At 32.0% G+C, this 19,987-nt stretch overlaps 6 protein-coding genes and 1 non-coding gene across 9 annotated transcripts; 2 read left to right on the plus strand and 5 right to left on the minus strand.

Moving 5' to 3' along the window:
* Positions 1–254: 254 nt before the first annotated feature.
* On the minus strand, positions 255–2,070 carry LOC126657230 (pentatricopeptide repeat-containing protein At4g21170). Its single transcript, XM_050351912.2, has one exon. The coding sequence runs from the start codon at positions 2,037–2,039 to the stop codon at positions 354–356; it is 1,686 nt and encodes a 561-aa protein (XP_050207869.1). The 5' UTR covers positions 2,040–2,070; the 3' UTR covers positions 255–353.
* A 118-nt stretch (positions 2,071–2,188) lies between these two features.
* On the minus strand, positions 2,189–2,268 carry TRNAL-UAG (transfer RNA leucine (anticodon UAG)). The gene has a single exon. It is a non-coding gene; the product is annotated as a tRNA-Leu (tRNA).
* A 1,894-nt stretch (positions 2,269–4,162) lies between these two features.
* LOC126665793 (probable xyloglucan endotransglucosylase/hydrolase protein 8) lies at positions 4,163–7,131 on the plus strand. Its single transcript, XM_050358708.2, has 4 exons — positions 4,163–4,421; positions 4,606–4,706; positions 4,812–5,014; positions 6,600–7,131. Exons 1-4 carry the CDS (start codon positions 4,226–4,228, stop codon positions 7,000–7,002), a joined length of 903 nt encoding a protein of 300 aa, XP_050214665.1. The 5' UTR covers positions 4,163–4,225; the 3' UTR covers positions 7,003–7,131.
* A 949-nt stretch (positions 7,132–8,080) lies between these two features.
* On the plus strand, positions 8,081–9,354 carry LOC126665797 (uncharacterized). Its single transcript, XM_050358714.2, has 4 exons — positions 8,081–8,199; positions 8,349–8,466; positions 8,754–8,845; positions 8,949–9,354. The coding sequence occupies exons 1-4, from the start codon at positions 8,184–8,186 to the stop codon at positions 9,011–9,013; spliced, it is 291 nt and encodes a 96-aa protein (XP_050214671.1). The 5' UTR covers positions 8,081–8,183; the 3' UTR covers positions 9,014–9,354.
* Positions 9,355–9,868: 514 nt separating this feature from the next.
* Positions 9,869–11,347, minus strand: LOC126665795 (protein translation factor SUI1 homolog). 3 transcript variants are annotated; one of them, XM_050358712.2, is made up of 5 exons: positions 11,116–11,347; positions 10,640–10,721; positions 10,326–10,531; positions 10,197–10,250; positions 9,869–10,102 (listed from the first exon to the last, which is right to left on the minus strand). In XM_050358712.2, the coding sequence occupies exons 2-5, from the start codon at positions 10,674–10,676 to the stop codon at positions 10,058–10,060; spliced, it is 342 nt and encodes a 113-aa protein (XP_050214669.1). In that variant the 5' UTR covers positions 10,677–10,721; positions 11,116–11,347; the 3' UTR covers positions 9,869–10,057. The 3 variants fall into 3 exon arrangements, with proteins under 3 accessions (XP_050214669.1, XP_055961246.1, XP_055961247.1); XM_056105271.1 differs by having other exon boundaries at positions 10,197–10,531; XM_056105272.1 differs by having other exon boundaries at positions 10,197–10,531; positions 10,640–10,727.
* Positions 11,348–11,490: 143 nt separating this feature from the next.
* LOC126665792 (polyubiquitin) lies at positions 11,491–13,377 on the minus strand. The gene is made up of 2 exons (XM_056105270.1): positions 13,267–13,377; positions 11,491–12,809 (listed from the first exon to the last, which is right to left on the minus strand). Exon 2 carries the CDS (start codon positions 12,807–12,809, stop codon positions 11,664–11,666), a length of 1,146 nt encoding a protein of 381 aa, XP_055961245.1. The 5' UTR covers positions 13,267–13,377; the 3' UTR covers positions 11,491–11,663.
* Positions 13,378–18,338: 4,961 nt separating this feature from the next.
* On the minus strand, positions 18,339–19,698 carry LOC126665794 (ubiquitin-like protein-NEDD8-like protein RUB3). Its single transcript, XM_056104404.1, has one exon. The coding sequence runs from the start codon at positions 19,571–19,573 to the stop codon at positions 18,758–18,760; it is 816 nt and encodes a 271-aa protein (XP_055960379.1). The 5' UTR covers positions 19,574–19,698; the 3' UTR covers positions 18,339–18,757.
* Between the last annotated feature and the right edge of the window lie 289 nt (positions 19,699–19,987).

Raw genomic sequence — 19,987 nt, forward strand, 5'->3', positions numbered from 1 at the left:
AACAGTTTAGTAATTATTTTAATTATCTAAGATGATTTACGCACAGTCGAAACATATTTTTACGTAAGCATCCCATTTTATAACAGGTCTGCATGAACAGTTCAATCTCTAAATTAATAATGGAATGAGGCCCTTTCAACTGTTAGAAAATGTCTCCTCATATAAAATTTATATTGTTATTTGCCCCCTTATACAATAATTAGTCACTAATTCTATCATTTTCATGTGTTCCTTACAAATGAAACAGCTTGTGATAAGAACTAATAGACATCAATTTTCTCTAAGAAAAATGTAATAGAAGTATATAACATGGCATGAGAATTGCATCTAAGATACAAAATTTGCGATTTCAGCTATTGATTGAATTCCGATATCAATCTTTTGTATGTTTGTTTATCAGGTTTAAGACCCATATTCAACATTTCATCATGAAGCTTCATTGCCTTCCTCAGTTCTTTTGCACGGCAGAGTCCACGGATTATAATTCCGAAACCTGAACTGTCTGCTAATTCGAGTCCTTTCATATAATCAAACACTCTAATGGAATCTTCAACCCTGCCTCCCTTAACTAAACAATCAAGGAGTAGATTATATGTTGTTATATCCATTCTGCCTTGCAATTTCTCCAACTTGTTATTCAATTCAAGTGCTTTATCAATCTGCCTGTTGCTGCAATAATGCCTGATTAGCGCGCAACAGCATGCAGAATCCGGCAATAAGCCTCTCTCTAGAACCACATTCAACAGCTCCTCCGCTTCTCTCCATCTTCGTTTATTACACAGAGACGAGATAAATTTAGATAAACTAGATGTACAAGGATTAAATCCTTTTTTTACTATATCCATAAGTATATCATATCCCTCTGCATATGGATCTTCCTCGAGCAAACGATTTACGAAAGCAATATAAGCACTATTCTTAATCAAAATACGCTTTTCCAATATCACTCGGTAAAGACCAATAGCTTCATCCAGCGTTTGTTCTTTAGAAAACGCTCTAAGCATACACCCATAAGTCGCATCTTTCAATCCTATTTTCTCATCCAAACCTCTCTTGTAAAACATTTTCGCAGCATTCGTCTTCCCCAAATCACAAAGCTTCTGGACAATCAAATCACAATCGAATAAATCGTTCTTCGGAAGCAATCCCCTCTCTATCATCACTCCCATTACTCTCTCAATCATTTCGACATTTCCGTGTCTACAAGCTCCATCGAGTAAGGAGCTAAAAGTACTAAAACCCGGCTCAATTTTTCTACTTTCCATCTCATTTAACCGATGAAACGCAGCATCAAACTCCCCCTTTTTACTATAACAATTAACAACCGCATTATACATAACTGAATTACAAATACCCATCTCAAGCAACTTAACAATTCTCTCAAAGTTCTCATCTTTACTAAGAATACTCGCAACCAAGGACCAAGTAACCTTATCTAAACAAACCCCAACTCGAATCATGGAACTATATAAACACCAAGCTAATTTAATCTCATTTTCTCTTAACAAAACATCAAGAAGTTTATTACAAGCATGAACACAAGGAGTTAAACCAATAATTCTCATTTTTTTAAACACTTCTAAACCCTCCAGAAATAAACCCTTGAGTGCATAAAATTCAAGAACAAAGCTTAAAGTTTTACCTCTACAAACTTGAACCATGGAGTCAAGAATTATATTTGGAGGGTGAGATTGAACTACAGAATCCAAGATTGTCTTTGCGGGTTGAGAAAGATCCGACCCGAGAGCGAGGTTGATGACATAGCATTGGAGTTTGAGGTCTGGGTTGAGTTTGAGATTGGTGACTGCCCAGTTGAAGAAGCTGAGAGAAGTTTGAGGGTGTGTTTGGGTTTTGTGGAGAATTTGAAGGAGGAGAAGTGGAGTTAGTTTTGAGGAGAGGTTGAGATTTTGGACAAGAGGGATCCAGTTTTTTCTTTGTAAGAGAAGTGATGAGATTTGGGAAACTAGTTGGTTTTGTTTGATTTGGTTTCTCCAGTTGAGTTTCGAAGTTGCAGTTGAGAATGTTCTGTGCAGAAGCATGGCAATGGCCTGAGGAAAATAACAAAATTGTAATGTGAAGAGAAGTTGTGGAGTTTTGTACGGAACTAGGAAACGACGACATTTTCTGGTATGAAATGGAATGTCGTTGGATTGATACGACGTCGTTGTAGAAAGTATTGACAAAAAAATGACAGCTGTGGGATTTGAACCCACGCCCTTTCGGACCAGAGCCTAAATCTGGCGCCTTAGACCACTCGGCCAAACTGTCGTATGAGTTTAATGGTACTTATTAAATCTAATGTAAAGAAAAGTTAGAACCGACATAAACTGCTGTTTCATGTGACTGATGCTTGCTTGCATGTGACTAATGAACCAGTAATAGTTTGTGTATATACCAGTTGTTTATTGTTGCACATGTAATGATGCTCACCAATTTTCACTAAAAGAGTTTAATCTTTCAGTAAATGTTCAATCTCATCTGTTAATTTGTGATTCAGGAATCAGGATGAAGTAATTTACTTTCAACTATCTTGATAAGTTAAAAACGATATTTTTAATTTTCAAGCCAATTGACAATAAAATCCTCTATGTTTAGATCAATTAAAAACCCCGGGTCATTTCGGTTGGTAAACTTATTCGTTTTATTCTTAATTGAACTAAAAATAGAAACTATTATCGCTAGTAAAATGTTACTGATAGTCATAAATTTAAAGACCGGATTGAAATTGGCTCTTCGATCTTAAACCAGTTATGGTCAATATTCAATAGGGTAAAGTAGCTATTTTTTTTCTTTGAATTATATCCACAAACCATGTAAAACCATAAGTGCAATGTAATAATTCGTAATGAAACATTGAATTCAAACAATCACAATCAACCCATTTACTAAGCTTCACTATAATGCAAATTGTGTAGGACCTTTTGTTTCATCAATAGTACGTAGTTAACTGGCAAATAATGGAAGTGGACCTCAATTTTTTTACTAATCAAGCGGCTATTAATTAATAGCTCTCCATCAAAACTAGATTTTATGATCAAGAAACTGTACAATCAACTGTTTTGCATTTAATAGAAGATCAAAAACTTGTTTATTTCTTGGCGATTGTGATTAGCATGTCGGTCTTGTTATTACCAAGAAAGTTGGCTCTTATTCCTCCTAGTAAAAGCTACTTTAAATCAAACATTTTAAAAGTCCGAAAAGTTATATAAATTACGTTTACCACATCGTATTTAAACTGTAACACATAACTAAAGGCTATTTTAACATAAAATATGCTGCATTATTGCAAACTAAAGTTGTGTAATCCAAGAACTTTGTGTAGAGGTGGTCATGGGCCCGGTCATCCCGTAAACCGGTCCGGAATCGGCCCGGTCAAACCCGGCCCGGAACCGGTCAAACCCAGAACTGGACTAAAACCGGCCCGGAACCGTACAAAGGGCGGTTCCATATTTATTAAATCGTGAACCGGCGGTTCCGGGTCGGAACCGGCAGTTTAAAGATCGAACCGGTTAATAAAAAAATATATATTGTATACTAAAAATATATATTATATCTTTATCATATAAGATATTTACTTTTGCAATAAAATATATGTTATATTTGTGTTTTAGTTAAAGTTTTGGTTAATATTTTGATTTTTTTAAAAAAATTATTTTCTTATAATACTATCTCTGTGAGTTATTTTATTGTTAAATTATATTTTTTAGTAATTAAATTTTAATTTTGTTTTAATTTTTTTTTCTAAACCGTCCTAAACCGGAACCGTCCGGTTTCGAACTGTCATGGAACCGTCTTTTAGGCGGTTCCGGGCCGGTTCCACTTTTTCTTGAACCGTGACCCGGCGGTTCCGAACTGGAACCGCCGGGTTATGAACCGTGGCCACCTTATATGCTCAAATCAAATTTCACAACATATCATATGGACCCATCTATATTTTATTTACATTCTGTATACCCATTGGATTGCAGCCTGGCTTTACCTCATTCCTCTATGATTTATTTCATCAAATTCCTAAAATATCCATTTCTCAAATCCAAATCTATAATTCATTCTCTTCATCAGCTACCTTTTATGGGTAAATTTGTACATGTAATCATAACTAAATAATTTAAAAATGCCTACTTAAATTCCAGTTCTACCCTTCTTCATTTTTAAATTGCACACTGCATTTCATCTTGAATAAGACTGAAAAAAGCTCATTTCAAAAAACTTGGGAGCTAAAAAAATGGAGAGAAGAGTTTCTAAAATGACACATTTTCTCTTCATTACAGCTCTAATGGCGGCGAGTTTTTGCATATCATCAGAAGCAGCTGTTTCTAAAGGATCATTTGAAGATAACTTCAGTATAATGTGGTCTGAGAATCACTTCAAAACATCTGAAGATGGACAGATCTGGTACCTCTCTCTGGACAACGACACAGGTATATACTTCATTCAATCAACGTGTCTCGTTTCAGAAACATGTCAGACACAAAACTTCATTTTTTATATAGAAAACTTTAAAATAAAACTATTTCGCCGTTTTCATATCCTAGTGTCCCGCTTTTTCATGTCCGCGCTACCTGGATCAAGATTTGTTCTAATTATTTTTGTTGGTTAAATTAGGTTGTGGATTCAAAACAAAGCAAAGATACAGATTTGGTTGGTTTAGTATGAAGCTGAAATTAGTTGGAGGTGACTCAGCTGGTGTAGTCACAGCTTATTATGTAAATATTTCTTGAATCTTACTAATTTATATACTTCATTAATGGTGATTATATAGTATGATATATTTTTGAAATGATGAGATAATTAAATGAAATGAAATGCAGATGTGTACAGAGAATGGAGCTGGACCGACGAGGGATGAGTTAGATTTTGAGTTCTTGGGGAACAGAACAGGGGAACCTTATTTGATACAGACCAATATTTACAAGAATGGAACCGGTAACCGTGAGATGAGACACATGCTTTGGTTCGATCCTACTGAGGATTTTCATACATATTCAATCTTGTGGAATAATCATCACATTGTGTAAGTTTTCTCAGTCTCAGATTTAATTATTTAAACTTGTAGTAGTGATAATTAAAAGGCTTAATTCCTTAAAAAAAACCCACCTTGTACTTTTTTTTCGTTTATACCCTGACCTTGTAAAAACACCATTTGTACCCAGTTTTTTGTTTTTATGTTTCATCCCTAACCAAAAGCATTAAATTGTACTCTTTTCATTTGGAAAAGAGTTCAAAACATACTTTTTTCTATTTTAAAAAATACAAATAAATCCTTAAACTTAAAAAATAATCAAATACATCCAAATAATTAATTAATTTTTTTAATTTTATAAAATAATAAAAAAATTAAAAAAAATTATTATTATTTTTAATTTTTTGTCGGAAATATTTTTAAATACAATTAAAAAATTTAAAAAAAGTCGAAAATATTTTTTAAAAAAATTATTATTTTTTTTAATTTTTTTTAAGATGGTATTTTTGTATTATTAATAACATTAATATCTAATTAGTATATAAGTTAAAAATGAAGGATTGTTTTAAACTCTTTTTCAAATGAAAAGAGTACAATTTAATGTTTTTGGGTAGAGATGAAACATAAAAACTCAAAATTGGGTACAAATGGTGTTTTTACAAGGTCAGGGTATAAACGAAAAAAAATACAAGGTGGGGTGTTTTTAAGGAATTAAGCCTAATTAAAATATGAGAGAAGGGTGGTTTTTGGTCCGTAAACTTGTGTAGCGTAATCAAATAGATTTAATTAGATCAATTAAAGTTAAATACATCCAAAAAAATATTAAATTTAGATCAAATAAGTTTAAATCTAGATAGAATGATAAAAAGAACTCGAGCTAAGGGTCATTTCAATTCTTGAATTTGTGGACCAGATTCATATAAATTAAACTAAGCTTATTATGACAATTTAGTCCTTTTTTTATAAATACAATTTAATCCTTAACTTCCGAAAAGACCAATCAAATCCATACTCTTGTGTTTTTAAGAGTGTACTGACGCGTTATAGAAACACGTTACTGAATTTCATTGATCATGTTTTAGAATTACAGACTAAAATATTAAAATAGAATAATTTTGATTTTTCTGAAGTTGGTGTATAAGTTCAAGGACCATGTTGATCATTTGTTCAAAACTATACGTTTGATTTGAATTTTTATCTTTTAGTTTTAAGTCTATTTTGCTTTCAAAAAGGTTCATTATATATCTGAACTTGGTAAAAAATTAGTTAAAGCTAAGTTTAGGACTTTGGAAAATAAACACCATAAACTGGATATTTTAACTTGTTTTGTCCTTTCAGCTCCAAATTATACAATAATTTTTACCACATCAGCTCCAATATGTATAAATTACTCTTATCATTTTTGACACCATATCTAAAGGGTAAAACAAGTTAAAATGCCAAACTCGTAGTGTTTTTTTTCTAAATCCATAAATTCGTTCTTAATTGATCTTTTATGTTAAATTCAGGGAGCAAAATGAATATTTGTTAATTTAGCTTTTATAAATAAAAGTGGACATAATTGATGTTATAAACTTATAATAGAAATTTATTGACAAAATGATATTGCTGACACATATTTTGCACCCAAAAACAGGTATTTTATAGACAAAGTACCAATAAGAGTATTCAAAAACAATGGCAAAGAAAACAATTTCTTCCCAAATGAGAAGCCAATGTATCTATTCTCAAGCATTTGGAATGCAGATGATTGGGCCACAAGAGGTGGATTAGAGAAAACAAATTGGAAAAAAGCTCCATTTGTGTCATCATACAAGGATTTTAGTGTGGATGGGTGCCAATGGGAAGACCCATACCCAGCTTGTGTATCCACTACAACAAAGAATTGGTGGGATCAAAGTGATGCTTGGCACCTTTCTGATTCCCAAAAATTGGACTATGCTTGGGTTCAGAGAAATCTTGTTATTTATGATTATTGTAAAGATACTGAAAGGTTCCCAACTTTGCCTGTGGAATGCTCATTGAGCCCATGGGAATGACTAGGATGGGATTAATTTCTTAATTTTTTAATTCATGATTGTAATTCTTTTTTATATCTTAAGATGAGTGTATAATGTTTATTTCCCCCATATTTGAATTGCATTACTATTGGATATCTTTTTAGTTTATGGAATTTTTTCACCTTAAATTTATTTTGAACAAAGTGTCAACGCGCCTTTAGAATTTATGATACGGAATTATTTAACTAATTTATACTTTTTTGAATAACTAACCCCAAAACTCTTCATTTGTGGGTCACATTACCCGATAAATTATATTTTTATTGCAAAAAATAGGTTTAGGATAAGTTTATCGCAACAATTATGGAACTCTCTAATTTATTTTTCGCATCCTTCACTTTCGATTTGTATTTTACGCGTTTTAAAAATATAATTATGGGATAATTTAATCTAAAAATGAAGAGTTTTGGATTATTTGCTCAAAAAAGTATAAATGAGTTCAATAACTTGTGTTGACCCTCTTTGTTCAATTTCTTTTTCCTTCCACTTTATTCCAAAAACAGGGAGTACCTGATATAATGATAGAGGCAAGAACACTTTTCGGTTATAATCGAATTGAAATGAGTTTTCTGAATATATAACATTCATAAAATAAAATGAAAACTTTGTGCTAACAATTTTAAAATTTAAAACTCTAAAAGAGAAATATACTATCCATTCTATATTAATATTTAAAACTTATCATTTATTTAATTTAATTTAGTATTAAAAATTTATTTTATGTATAAAAATAAACTTATTTACTAAATTTCTTTTGTCCTAATTAAATTATGAAAAAAAATTAAAAAAATATATATAATTATAATTATTAAAAATGTTATAAAATTAACTTCCACACCATTGAATTTTAATTTAATTTAGTTTAATTTGATATATGCTCTTGAGTGATGATTTTACTAGTATTTTTTTAGAGAAAAAATAGTATCCTTTTTATAAAACTGAGGGATTTTAATTGAACTTTACCTTTCTCCTTTAGGAAAAGGAAGAGAAAAGCGACCCACCGACACAGCCCTAGGCAGAAATTATATAATTAGAGTGAGGATATATTAGTCAATTAGCGGTAAAAGAAAACTACAAAAAAAAAAAATCCCTCTCTTGAACCAAAGAACTCAAATTAGGGTTTTCAATTTCGCGAGAAGGACAACAATCCAACATCAACAATGGTGTGCGACAAGTGTAAGTTTCTTTAATTCTGTTATTAAATTGTATTGCCTTTAATTAACCAAACAATTAATTAATTAATTGTTTAAAACCTTTTCTAAATCGCTTCTGATTTATCTTTTGTGATTAATTGAACTAAATAAGATTAATTTTTCAAATTACAGGTGAAAAGAAGTTATCCAAGGTAATTGTGCCAGATAAATGGAAGGAAGGAGCCAGTAATACCACCGAAGGCGGTGGCCGGAAGATTAACGAGAACAAGCTCCTGTCTAAGAAAAGCAGGTGCTATATTTTATTTAATTTGTTATTTAATTGTTAAATAGTTGTTTTAGTTAGATATATTACGATGTTGTGATCTTCGAGAAGCAGTTAAATTTCACATTATGCTATTTGATTTGATTTAGTGAAACTAGAGAGTAATTAAGCTAAGAGATGAAACGTAATCAGATACGGCGTCTGAAGTTTATGGTGTTGATCTCGTATATTATTAGTGTTTTTTCTGGTAATAAATTTTGCATTCGTGAAGCTGATCGTGTGAATCTTATCATATTTGTATGAATTTTCCTTAGGTGGACTCCGTATGGAAAGACCAAGTGCATGATTTGTAAACAGCAGGTTCATCAAGATGGGAAGTACTGTCACACCTGTGCTTATACGAAAGGTATTTTTAATTGATGTGCTGCTAATTATTATTTCTGATTGGGGTTCTTGCAGTGTAATTGTGGTTTTGCTTTAGATTTTGACGTTTGTTGTGAATTTTTCAGGTGTTTGTGCAATGTGTGGGAAGCAAGTACTCGACACGAAGTTATACAAACAAAGTAATGTGTAATGTTGTCTTAGATTCGCGGATTCTCGACTTCGACTGTCATTCAAGCACAATTAACCAGTAGCATTAGCTTGAGAATACGGAATGGAGACTGTAAAGATAATTAATGGTTGTGGATTCTACTAGCATGGGTCGATGGTTTCTTTCTTTTTGATGTAGTCGTTACCTTTATGTACATTGATAATTTTTAGGCTAAATGTGCCTTCCCCGTCTGTTAGTAGAGCCTGTTGTATTTTGTGTGCAGCTGCTTCGTTCTTCCTGGAAGTGCATGTTTTTATCCACAAACTAATCCTTATTTTCTGAAGGTGATACTTATTTAATAGAATTCCTGTTATTGGTTTGAACCATCTTCATTCATTAGTGACACAGTTCTTATTTAATCAACTTCCAAGGTGTATTTTTTTCATTAAAGTCAAAAACAGAATCCTAAAATTGGAGATTTACAGTACATAGATAGTAAAATAATGTCAATGGCATTGCTCAGCTTGATCGTGGCCAGCACGGCAACACAAAATCATGATGCTCATTGTCAGTCTTCATTATAGATAAAGGACATCCGTAAAGCGATATCATAATCACCCGACGGAAATTTAATCATTAAGTTGTGATAAATTTTTGGCTATGGAGATTGCATATGTGAATGACTTTCTTGTTGCCTGCATGGCTAGTAATCTTATTTACAACTTAAACAAGCTGCTAACCATTATCTTTCTCTCAGAATTGAACAAAAATAGAACCTTTAGCATTAGCTCAGTATCTGTTCGATGTAAATTTGATACGAACTAAAATTGCAGATAGTAGCTTATTTGCAACAATTTTATAATACAATATATTAATAATCCAAGCTGATAAAAAAGATTCATTGTACAACTTGGTAGAAAATCACTTGTATGTCTAACAGTATGATACAAAATTACAAAGACAAAGCAACAGCTTTGAAAACAATTTACAATAGAGAAACAACAAAGGTTCATAATATATGAATGTATTAATACTTCAATATAGCATCAGCATCAGTCACGCACAGGTAAGTTCTGTCGCTGTTGCTCAGAATCCATGAATCTTGATGTGCTCTTTCTTTACTACACCTGCCTGTTTGCAATCCAATATAGCAGAACGATGCTTAGAGAACCTGAAAACCGGTATACAGAAGTATGAAAAACGCACAACGCTAAAGTTAAAATACCTGAATGAGGAAGGTGGAAACGTTCTTCCTTTGATCACCTTGCAGCTGAATTACCTGATTTATACAACAATTTGTTGCATTACAAGCCCACAAATGGCAACAGCACGAAGAATGACGTAAAAGAAAAACCTGTCCGAGTTCTGGATCTTGGACGACAGTACCATTGCAGCAAAACTCTTTCTTAAGGTCCTTGAGAATCTTGTTATAGCTAAACTCTTTCATTAAACCTTGGACGGTTGTCAGGCTCTTTCTACCATTTCTCTGTTGCGTGCGTATGTGCACATATTCCTTGGAACCAGCTCCTGAATCTGCAGCATTTGCCTCAGCGAATGGATCTGACAAAAACATTAAAACACACGCAGAGAAGGATAGTCATGAGCTTGTCTCTTATAGCAATAGGACCCAGATGCTAGGGTTATAAATCGTGAAGAAAGGGCATATACCAAAGGCAGCAGGAATTTGGATGTCGAGTTCAGACATGAACCTCGGTTCTGATCGTTTGAGTCGAAGTAACAAGTATCTCGCCTGTTTCTAGAAAACATATTATTAGCACAAACCAATTTGATAAAAGAACATAATAATGACCTTCATATGACTTGTAAATGGCAATCTACGCCATAATGAATCAAAATCACACATGATAATTCACATACTATGTTCTACATGCTCATTTCTGACCCAACCATGATTTGTCTATCAATAAAATAAGTAATATCAAAAATTACAGCATCCGATTCACCATTTTTTGCTACATAAATTAAGGTTCATTATATATCATGTTTTTTTCTGAAAGACAAGAAAATATTACTTGATGGCTGGCCAATCTGTATTTCCGATTTATCCTACAAAATACGGTTTTGAACCATTTGCATATCACACACAAACACGACAAAAAAAACATAAAAAGATAAGAAATTACCCGATTTCTAAAGAGATGCGTGAGAGGATTAAGCAATTATAAAAAGAAGAGAATAATTAGAGAGAAATGGAGTAGATAACAGAAAGAAAAAAAATTAAAAAGTGAAGATGGCCCTTTGTCTATTTTTATAATGTAGATAAATTCTCTTCGCCACAGATAAGTCCGGCCTTCCTCACCTAACGCAATTTTAAAATCAAGCTTATAGGTCGATCTTTCATTGCTTATAAGTTGCATTATATAAAGATCGTTAGAAATTTTACCCACTTTCATGGTTTCTCTTAGATTTTGCCATCAGATTTTCCCTATATTCTTCTCCAATATGATTTTGGCATGGGTTATATAATGGAAAACATAATACTTTATAAATAAACCAAATTTTAGAACAGAAAAATACTTCTTTAGAAAATGAAAAACATTATTCACAGGCCTAAACAAAGGCCAGACACACATTACAATTACCAAGTAAAGACGCCCATTAGGCTCTCACAGAAACTAAAAAACAAACACATCTTAAAGATTAAAAACCACAATCAGATCAATTCCCGCATTCAGAATCCACCACGCAGACGAAGAACAAGGTGAAGAGTTGACTCCTTTTGGATATTATAATCCGCCAAAGTCCTCCCATCTTCAAGCTGCTTCCCGGCGAAAATCAACCGCTGCTGATCAGGAGGAATCCCCTCCTTATCCTGAATCTTCGCCTTCACATTATCAATCGTATCACTGCTCTCCACCTCCAAAGTAATCGTCTTCCCGGTCAGAGTCTTCACAAAAATCTGCATACCACCGCGGAGACGGAGCACAAGGTGAAGGGTAGACTCCTTCTGAATGTTATAATCAGCCAAAGTCCGGCCGTCTTCCAGCTGCTTCCCGGCGAAGATCAACCTCTGCTGATCCGGTGGGATCCCTTCCTTGTCTTGGATTTTCGCCTTAACATTGTCAATAGTGTCACTGCTCTCTACCTCCAAGGTGATGGTTTTTCCTGTCAAGGTCTTGACGAAGATTTGCATGCCACCACGAAGACGGAGCACAAGGTGGAGGGTCGACTCCTTCTGGATGTTATAGTCAGCCAAAGTCCGGCCATCTTCAAGCTGTTTCCCGGCGAAGATCAACCTCTGCTGATCTGGTGGGATACCTTCCTTGTCCTGGATTTTTGCCTTCACGTTATCGATTGTGTCGCTGCTCTCTACCTCCAAGGTGATGGTTTTTCCGGTCAAGGTTTTCACGAAGATTTGCATTCCACCGCGAAGACGGAGGACAAGGTGGAGGGTGGACTCCTTCTGGATGTTATAATCAGCCAAAGTGCGGCCGTCCTCGAGTTGTTTCCCGGCAAAGATGAGACGCTGCTGATCAGGTGGGATTCCCTCCTTATCTTGAATCTTTGCCTTGACGTTATCAATTGTGTCACTGCTCTCAACTTCGAGAGTGATCGTCTTTCCGGTCAGGGTCTTGACAAAGATTTGCATGCCTCCTCGGAGTCGGAGAACAAGGTGGAGAGTTGATTCTTTTTGGATGTTGTAGTCGGCTAAAGTTCGGCCGTCTTCCAGTTGTTTTCCGGCGAAGATGAGACGTTGTTGGTCCGGTGGAATTCCTTCCTTGTCTTGAATTTTGGCTTTGACGTTGTCAATGGTGTCGCTGCTCTCGACTTCGAGAGTGATTGTCTTTCCGGTGAGGGTCTTAACGAAGATCTGCATCTGCAAGTCAAGAAAATCAAACCCTAATTAGCAAATCAAGAATTGAAACTAAACTACAAAAAAAATTGAATCTTTGAAACAGAATTAAACTATAAAAATACAATCGTAAATCAAAAAAATCACAAACCCTAATTTAGCAAATTAAGAACTGGTATTAAAATTAATACACCAAAATTGAGATCTTTGAAACAAAATTTAACTATAAAAATCCAATCTTTAGAAACCCTAAAGATAATCAAGATTGAATTACAATCTTGAAAAGATCTAACAATTTAAGAACTTAAAAACCCCAAATTTAACAATTAAAGAACTTGAAAAAACCCCTAATTTAACAATTACAGACCCTGAGAAACCCCTAATTACACAATTAAAGAACTTGCAAAACACTAATCTGACAATTAAAGAGCTTGAAAACCCCTAATTTAATAATTAAAGAGCTTGAAAAACCATAAATTACCTTGAATCGGTTTTCGAAGGCAATAAACGAGAGAAAAGATTGAGAATTGGAATCTGATAAACAGAGATGGAATGAGAAATTAAAGAGGTTTAGGGTTTAATTTATAGAAGAGGAGAATCCGAATGCCTTGCGGTGAAGAAGAAAACCAGGCAATGGGGGATCGGACACGTGTACTAATGACGTGTCATGCGCTACTTGACACGGAAAAGTATAAAGATAGAGTCAAGTTGCCGTTTGGAATCCGAAGTTAACGCCGTGTTGGGGAGCGGTTTGTATAGGACCCTATTTGTTGACTGTGTTCAGGCTGACAAGATATAACGTCGTTAATAAAGTAACGGACACTGATTGAGGATTTTTTTTTCAGTGCTTTCTAGAACTTTATGGCTAAATTTATTACTATCCGAATGTACATAATAAAAAATTATTTAAATTTAAATGTTTTACTGAGGATTAAATAAAGAAAATTATGGCTAAATTAAATTTAATATTTGATTTTAATTAATAAAATATAAAGTTTTGAATTTTAAAAATGAATTTTATTGTAGAATAATTTTTAAATTAAATATATTTATAAAAATTAAAAATTTTGATCGTAATTGATAAAAGATTCAAAAATTTGAATTTAAAAAAAATGATTTGATCTTATAAAAATGATTAATTTTAATCTTTTTGTTTAAAGTGTGCTATTTTTTAGAGGTAATATTTTTTTTATAATTCTTTTAATTTTATAAAAAAATATGATTTATATACATATATATTTTATTTTATTAATTTTAGTCATATAAAAGTTCAATTAAAGCTATGCCTAAATTAATTATATCTGGAAAATTGTGCTGAAATTATTCTAAATTGCAAGTGGCAAGGTTAGGTTTTGTAGGTGGTGGGGTTGCCAAAGAACAAAATTAAAAATGCCACGAGTTGGTAAGGCGTTTTTTTAATTTAAGTGAAGTTATGGATTTGAATCGTACTCATGTATGCAGCCGTTTAAAATTTAAGGTCATAGTTTTATCTTCTGCAAAAGACCTACCCAGCTCGAGCGGAGATTAGTTTAAATATGAAAAATTTAAAGGTATCTTTTTATAGTTGGAATTCGTTCAAGACAACTCATAATCAGATAAGAAAAACAAAATTAAAAAAAATATGGACTTCCAAATTCTAGTTCGCAAGTCTCTTTCCTTTTTAAAGAAGTATTGTTAATTTGTTGAACAGTTCCTTTCTAGAAACTTAATTATTTGTTCATTTCTTATAAAATAATTTAATGTATAAATTAAAATAATATGAAAATTAAAATTTTATCTCATTCCATTTGGTATTATCATACCGACTACATACTGTAGTTTGATTCTACCATAATACCATTCACTCCATAATCATACACAAAAAAATCGTAGTCCTAACACCAATAATATTAATATCATGATTCTTATAATAATTACAAATTGCATTTTTTGTTGCAATAAAAGCTAAAATTGGTAGCCAAACTTGTAATAAAAAAATGAACAAAGGGTCAACGCGCCCCCTAAACTCGTGACATGGGGTCATCTAGCCTAATTTATACTTTTTTAAGCAACTAACCCCAAAACTCTTCATTTTTGGGTCAAATAACCCATAATTTATATTTTTTGTTTCAAAAAATAGGTTTAGAATAATTATATCGCAATAATTAGAGAAGTATCTAATTAATTTTTTGCATCCCTCACCTCCGATTTGTATTTTACAGCATTTTAAAAATACAATTATTGGGTTATTTGACCCAAAAATGAAGAGTTTTAGGATTAGTTACTCAAAAAAGTATAAATTGGGTTAGATGACCCCGTGTCACAAGTTTAGGGGGCGCGTTGACCCTTTGTTTATAAAAAAATCTAAATTTAGCTATTATTGTAAGAAAAAAATAAAATTTATTATAAAAATTGAATGATTTGATTTAAATTGTAACAAGTCGTAAAGATTTGGCTTTTTCACCATTAAACCATCCTAATTCCAATGATACTTAGTCTTAATCTTTTACATAAATTGTAATTCTAATTGCAGTAATACTTAGCCATAATCTTTTACATAAATGGTAATCCTAATTCCAATAATACAAAGCCATGATTTCTTAATTAATCATTATACCCATAAATATACTACTATTACCAGTACCAATTCCATAATCTCTTGAAGATCTATCATTATCAAGAAAATGTTCGGAATTATCCAAACCATATTTTTCCTTGAGATCCTGCTTCACATTCTTGATTAACATAGCCTCATGTATTATGTTATATTCGCGAAATTGTCCGTACATCAGAATCTCAGACGAACGAAAAAGTCTGATAGAGTCATCTCCAATTTCGTAAAACTGCAGTGATCTTGTATTTTCCAATTCTCGTCCCTAAACCAGGTTTTGCATCTTTGTTGGAATATTAATACGTGTTCCAATTAGCGTTTTCAGATATAGAACTGTTGCTCCATCAGAACAATATTGAAATTCATATATAAATGTTGTTTTCATATAATATCCTGAAAGCCCTTCTCTGCCATGTAAATGCTTCAGAAATTAATAATGAATTATTCTAAAAATTTACAAATTCAAATAGTTTAACTGATTGGAAAATGTATAACTTACCACATAGAGATCGATTATGCTACCCTCTTTAATTTCATAATAATCTTTAAGGTAGACATAATTTTTCAATTCGATTCCATCAAAAACGAGTTGTTGCTTTTCTACCGGAACAAAAAGCATATCGGCGATTTTCAGTTTCATGTCGTGAAAATTTGCATTTTCTGAAAGCTCCAAATCATTTATTTCATTTTCGTAGTCTATGCGGACCATCATCTACAAAAATACATATAGATGGAAATATTATATAATAAAATTTATCTTGAATTAATAATAGTTCTATATATTCGAGTAGAGAATAAATTTTGTTGACTTCTACATTAATTAAATTTATATATGCAGAGAAGAAAACATATTTTCTTAAAAAGTGTGATCATGGATTAAGAATAATAATTTTTCAATGTTATTTGAATGTCATTTCTGGTCCAATAGAATAGGAGAAATTTTTAGACTCAGTCCACCACGTCATCCGTTGACTAATCCAATCACATTATGACACGTCATTAAAATAGTGGCACTATCTTAATTTTACTATTTAAATGTGTAAAAGAATAATAAACAAAATTACGATGGTACCACTATTTTAATAATATGTGCTAATATAATAGACTAGTTCATGTATGACGTGGTAGACTGAGTCTATCTAAGAATTTTTCGGCAGAATAAATGTGAAATTGACTGTTGGATTCTCATATACATTTGTTCTGTACTAAAAAGTTACCATGTGCAATACCAGCAAAATATGATGTTCTTTCAAAGATTTACCATCACAAAGGAATTAATTTTTACATTTTATTTTATCAAATCAATAAATTAATTTGCCTCAAGTAATTACTTTTTTGTCAGACATATTTAGTTCAGATGGAATTTGGGTTAAATACTTTTTAGATCACTGAACTATAACTTTTATACAAAACATTAAGAAATTATAAAAAGTTATAAAAGGATCACCAAACTATAGTTTTTTTATGAAATGGTTACTGAGCTATAAAAGATTGTAAAATGGTTACCGAACTATTGTTTTTCAACAAAAATGTTACCTTACTACACGTTTTTCCTTGTACACATCATAAGATGGTAAATCCTTTTGTAAAAAAAAAATATATTTTAATAACCATTTTGTAATTTTTTTAATTCAGTAACCATTTTATAAAAATACTATAGTTTGGTGACCTTAAAAATGTTTAAATTCATTAGAGTACAATATTATTTCAGAATTTGAGCTATAAAATTTTGAACAAGATTGTTTCAATCGTAATTTGTATATTATATTGATTTGGTAAAAAAAGTTGTGACTTGACTGTTCAAATCATGCATATTTGTTCATGTACTATATGGTTTAGCAAAAGAATTGTGAATTGTCAGTCCATAATGTGATGTCAATACATATGTGTTACAGTACTATAACTATACAATAACCAAAAATATTTACAATATTTTCATTTCTTTTCTTGAAATCAAATTATTCTTGAAATGAAATTATTTTTGGCCGACTGAATCAATTATTATTAGTAGTAGTAGTAGTATTACTCTGTATCATCTCAAAATTTAGGAGTCGTTTGGTTCGCCACAAAAGGGAGAATGAGAATGAAAATGGGAATGATTTCCATTGTTTATTTTTGTTTTGTCAAATTGTACTAGGAAATGGGAATGTGATTACCCCTTCAATGGGAATCACTCATTCCCCCCTTACTCCATGGGAATGGACTTTTGGGAATGAGAGTCAAAATTTTAAAAAATATTTTAATAATAAATAATAAATATATAATTATTAAAAAATTATTTTTAAATATTTATTTTAGAAAATATACTTAAAATAATAAAAAAACTTTTTTAATATTTTTTTTTAAAATAATTTTTTATTTTTTTAAATTTTTTTGAATTTTTCAAATAATTTTTTTAATTTTTTCGAAAATAATTTTTTAATTTTTGCAAAAATAATTTTTTCGAAAATAATATTTTTAATTTTTTTAAAATAATTTTATTTTTTATATAAAAAAATTATTTAAAAAAAATAAAAAAAATATTTTTAATAAATAATAAATAATTTTTTTATTAAACTTTACCCATTCTCATTCCTACACTAGTTTTGAACCAAACAAAAAATGAAAACAATCATTCCCATTCCCATTCCTTCTCATTCCGATTCGCATTTCAATTCCCATTCCCAACCTTGAACCAAACGGTCCCTTAGTATTACTTTGTATCATCTCTTCAAATTTGCCTTTTAGGGTCAATATTTATTGTCGGATTTGATCTGTGTTACAGCAAATGCTAATCATAATCAGTTCTGTTTATTGAATAATTAATAGAGTCTCAGCTTTGATTAAATAACCAAACCACATAACAAAGTGCATTTGATATGTATTCTGTAATGAACGAGAATTATAAATGCATTATTAATATATACCTACCCAATTGTTTCGAATTGGTTGCACATATCAATCCAATCACAAACCACTCACAACAATCGGTATTATAACTTCAAACATTAGTGTCAATGTTACAACAACTATCGTTTCACCGTGTAAGAGTTTTACATTCACTACTAAAATGCTGACAATGTCGTCTTTATGATACGTCGTTTCGTTTCCGACTATTCCTAAAACGACATTGTTTTTAACCATTCCGCATTTTTGTGCAACTATGTAAGCCAAGCTCTGTCAAATATCAGCAATACAAACCAATTAGATCTCAAATAATATAAACTTAGGTAGTGGGTTCTATTCTCCCACAAGCACTCTCCTTTTCGATTATCAACAAAATACCAGCAATACAATAGAGAAACTCAGAATGCTAAATCAAAATAAGACTAATTAAGCTGATTTAGTACACTAATTGAAAACAAATGAAGCAAATTACCCATAAAAATGAAATTGAAATGAATTAAGATCCACCAGTTACACTGCCATTAAAGATCTCAATAGTATCACCTTGATTAACATGGTGCCAACGAAACGACCGATCATCGTCCATTACATTCTGTTTATATATGAAAAAATACCCTTCTTGCGGCAGATGAAAATGCAGCCTCTGGTGCAACTTCTGAACCTCTTTTCGCAACTCCCCAACGTTATCCGACGGATTCATTTCCACCGGAATCTTCTTCCCACACTTGCTCAACACCAACAATTTCATCTTCCTCGTTCCTGCCCCCGTAGCCGCCCCACCTGATCCCGTCCCTGAACCCGCCGGGGATGGCTTTATAATCACATTAACCTCACTATTATCCAACAACTCGTACTCTTTTAACGTCCGATTATCCGATAATTCTCCATTGTTGAACTGCAGAATCAACCTGTTGGCCGCCACGGATTCCATTTCTTGAATCTTTTCTTTTAAACGTAAAACATTATCGTTTAATTCCATTTCTATCGGAACATGCACGTTCGAAGACGGGATTTTTACATTGATTTGAATTTTCTTGGTGGGTGATTCTTCAGTCTTGATTTTCTGATGAGTCTTTGAATTATCGGTATTGTCAGGGGTTATAACGAGTTGGATATGAGAGTTATTGAGGATACCGCAGTGTTCGATATCGCGTTCGTCTTGAAGAACTTGGCCGTTGAAAACTAGGGTTTGTTTGGTGATGGGTATGGACTGGTATTTTTGAATCTTTTCTTTGATTTCTAGGATTGTATCGAAGTAACCCAATTCAATGGAGAATGGTTTGGTTTTTTGGGTTTCAAAGAAAACATCCATTGAAGAAGATGGTGCAGTGTACGTGACTGGTACAGAAAAAGAAGAGAAGGGTTTTTGTGTGAGTGTGGAGTATTTGTAACTAATTCCAATATTTTCTAACTGTGAACCGATGTCAATGGTGATTGGTGACTGATGGATATTAGTAGGAGTGTGCGGAAATCGAACCGAACCGAAAATAGTACGTTCGGTTTATTTATTGTAAAATTTAAAATTTTGTTTGTTTGGTTTGGTTTCAATCTTAAAAAAAAAAAACAGAACTGCATTTATCAATCTAAAGAATAACATTATTTTTTATGTATTCAGATGATTAAAATGTACGATTACGGTATATTATAATTTAGTTTAGATTTGATTAATAAATTTAATATATATGATTTTTTTATCTTTAAAATAAAAAAATCAAGTTACTGTTAT

The sequence above is a fragment of the Mercurialis annua genome, linkage group LG1-X (genome assembly GCF_937616625.2).
Source record: "Mercurialis annua linkage group LG1-X, ddMerAnnu1.2, whole genome shotgun sequence".
Classification (NCBI taxonomy): Eukaryota; Viridiplantae; Streptophyta; class Magnoliopsida; order Malpighiales; family Euphorbiaceae; genus Mercurialis; species Mercurialis annua.

Bases quoted from the DNA above. Each gene is read 5' to 3' on its own strand.
- LOC126665793 (XM_050358708.2), top strand. From the start codon at position 4,226: ATGGAGAGAAGAGTTTCTAAAATGACACATTTTCTCTTCATTACAGCT. The intron at 4,707-4,811 runs GTAAATATTTCT...AATGAAATGCAG, and splicing joins GTGTAGTCACAGCTTATTAT to ATGTGTACAGAGAATGGAGC. The intron at 5,015-6,599 runs GTAAGTTTTCTC...ACCCAAAAACAG, and splicing joins TGGAATAATCATCACATTGT to GTATTTTATAGACAAAGTAC.
- LOC126657230 (XM_050351912.2), bottom strand. From the start codon at position 2,039: ATGCTTCTGCACAGAACATTCTCAACTGCAACTTCGAAACTCAACTGG.
- LOC126665797 (XM_050358714.2), top strand. The intron at 8,467-8,753 runs GTGCTATATTTT...AATTTTCCTTAG, and splicing joins CTCCTGTCTAAGAAAAGCAG to GTGGACTCCGTATGGAAAGA. The intron at 8,846-8,948 runs GTATTTTTAATT...TGAATTTTTCAG, and splicing joins CACCTGTGCTTATACGAAAG to GTGTTTGTGCAATGTGTGGG.
- LOC126665794 (XM_056104404.1), bottom strand. From the start codon at position 19,573: ATGGATGTTTTCTTTGAAACCCAAAAAACCAAACCATTCTCCATTGAA.
- LOC126665795 (XM_056105271.1), bottom strand. From the start codon at position 10,676: ATGTCTGAACTCGACATCCAAATTCCTGCTGCCTTTG. The intron at 10,532-10,639 runs GTATATGCCCTT...TGTTTTTGTCAG, and splicing joins CCAAATTCCTGCTGCCTTTG to ATCCATTCGCTGAGGCAAAT. The intron at 10,103-10,196 runs GTATTTTAACTT...GATTGCAAACAG, and splicing joins TTTCCACCTTCCTCATTCAG to GCAGGTGTAGTAAAGAAAGA.
- LOC126665792 (XM_056105270.1), bottom strand. From the start codon at position 12,809: ATGCAGATCTTCGTTAAGACCCTCACCGGAAAGACAATCACTCTCGAA.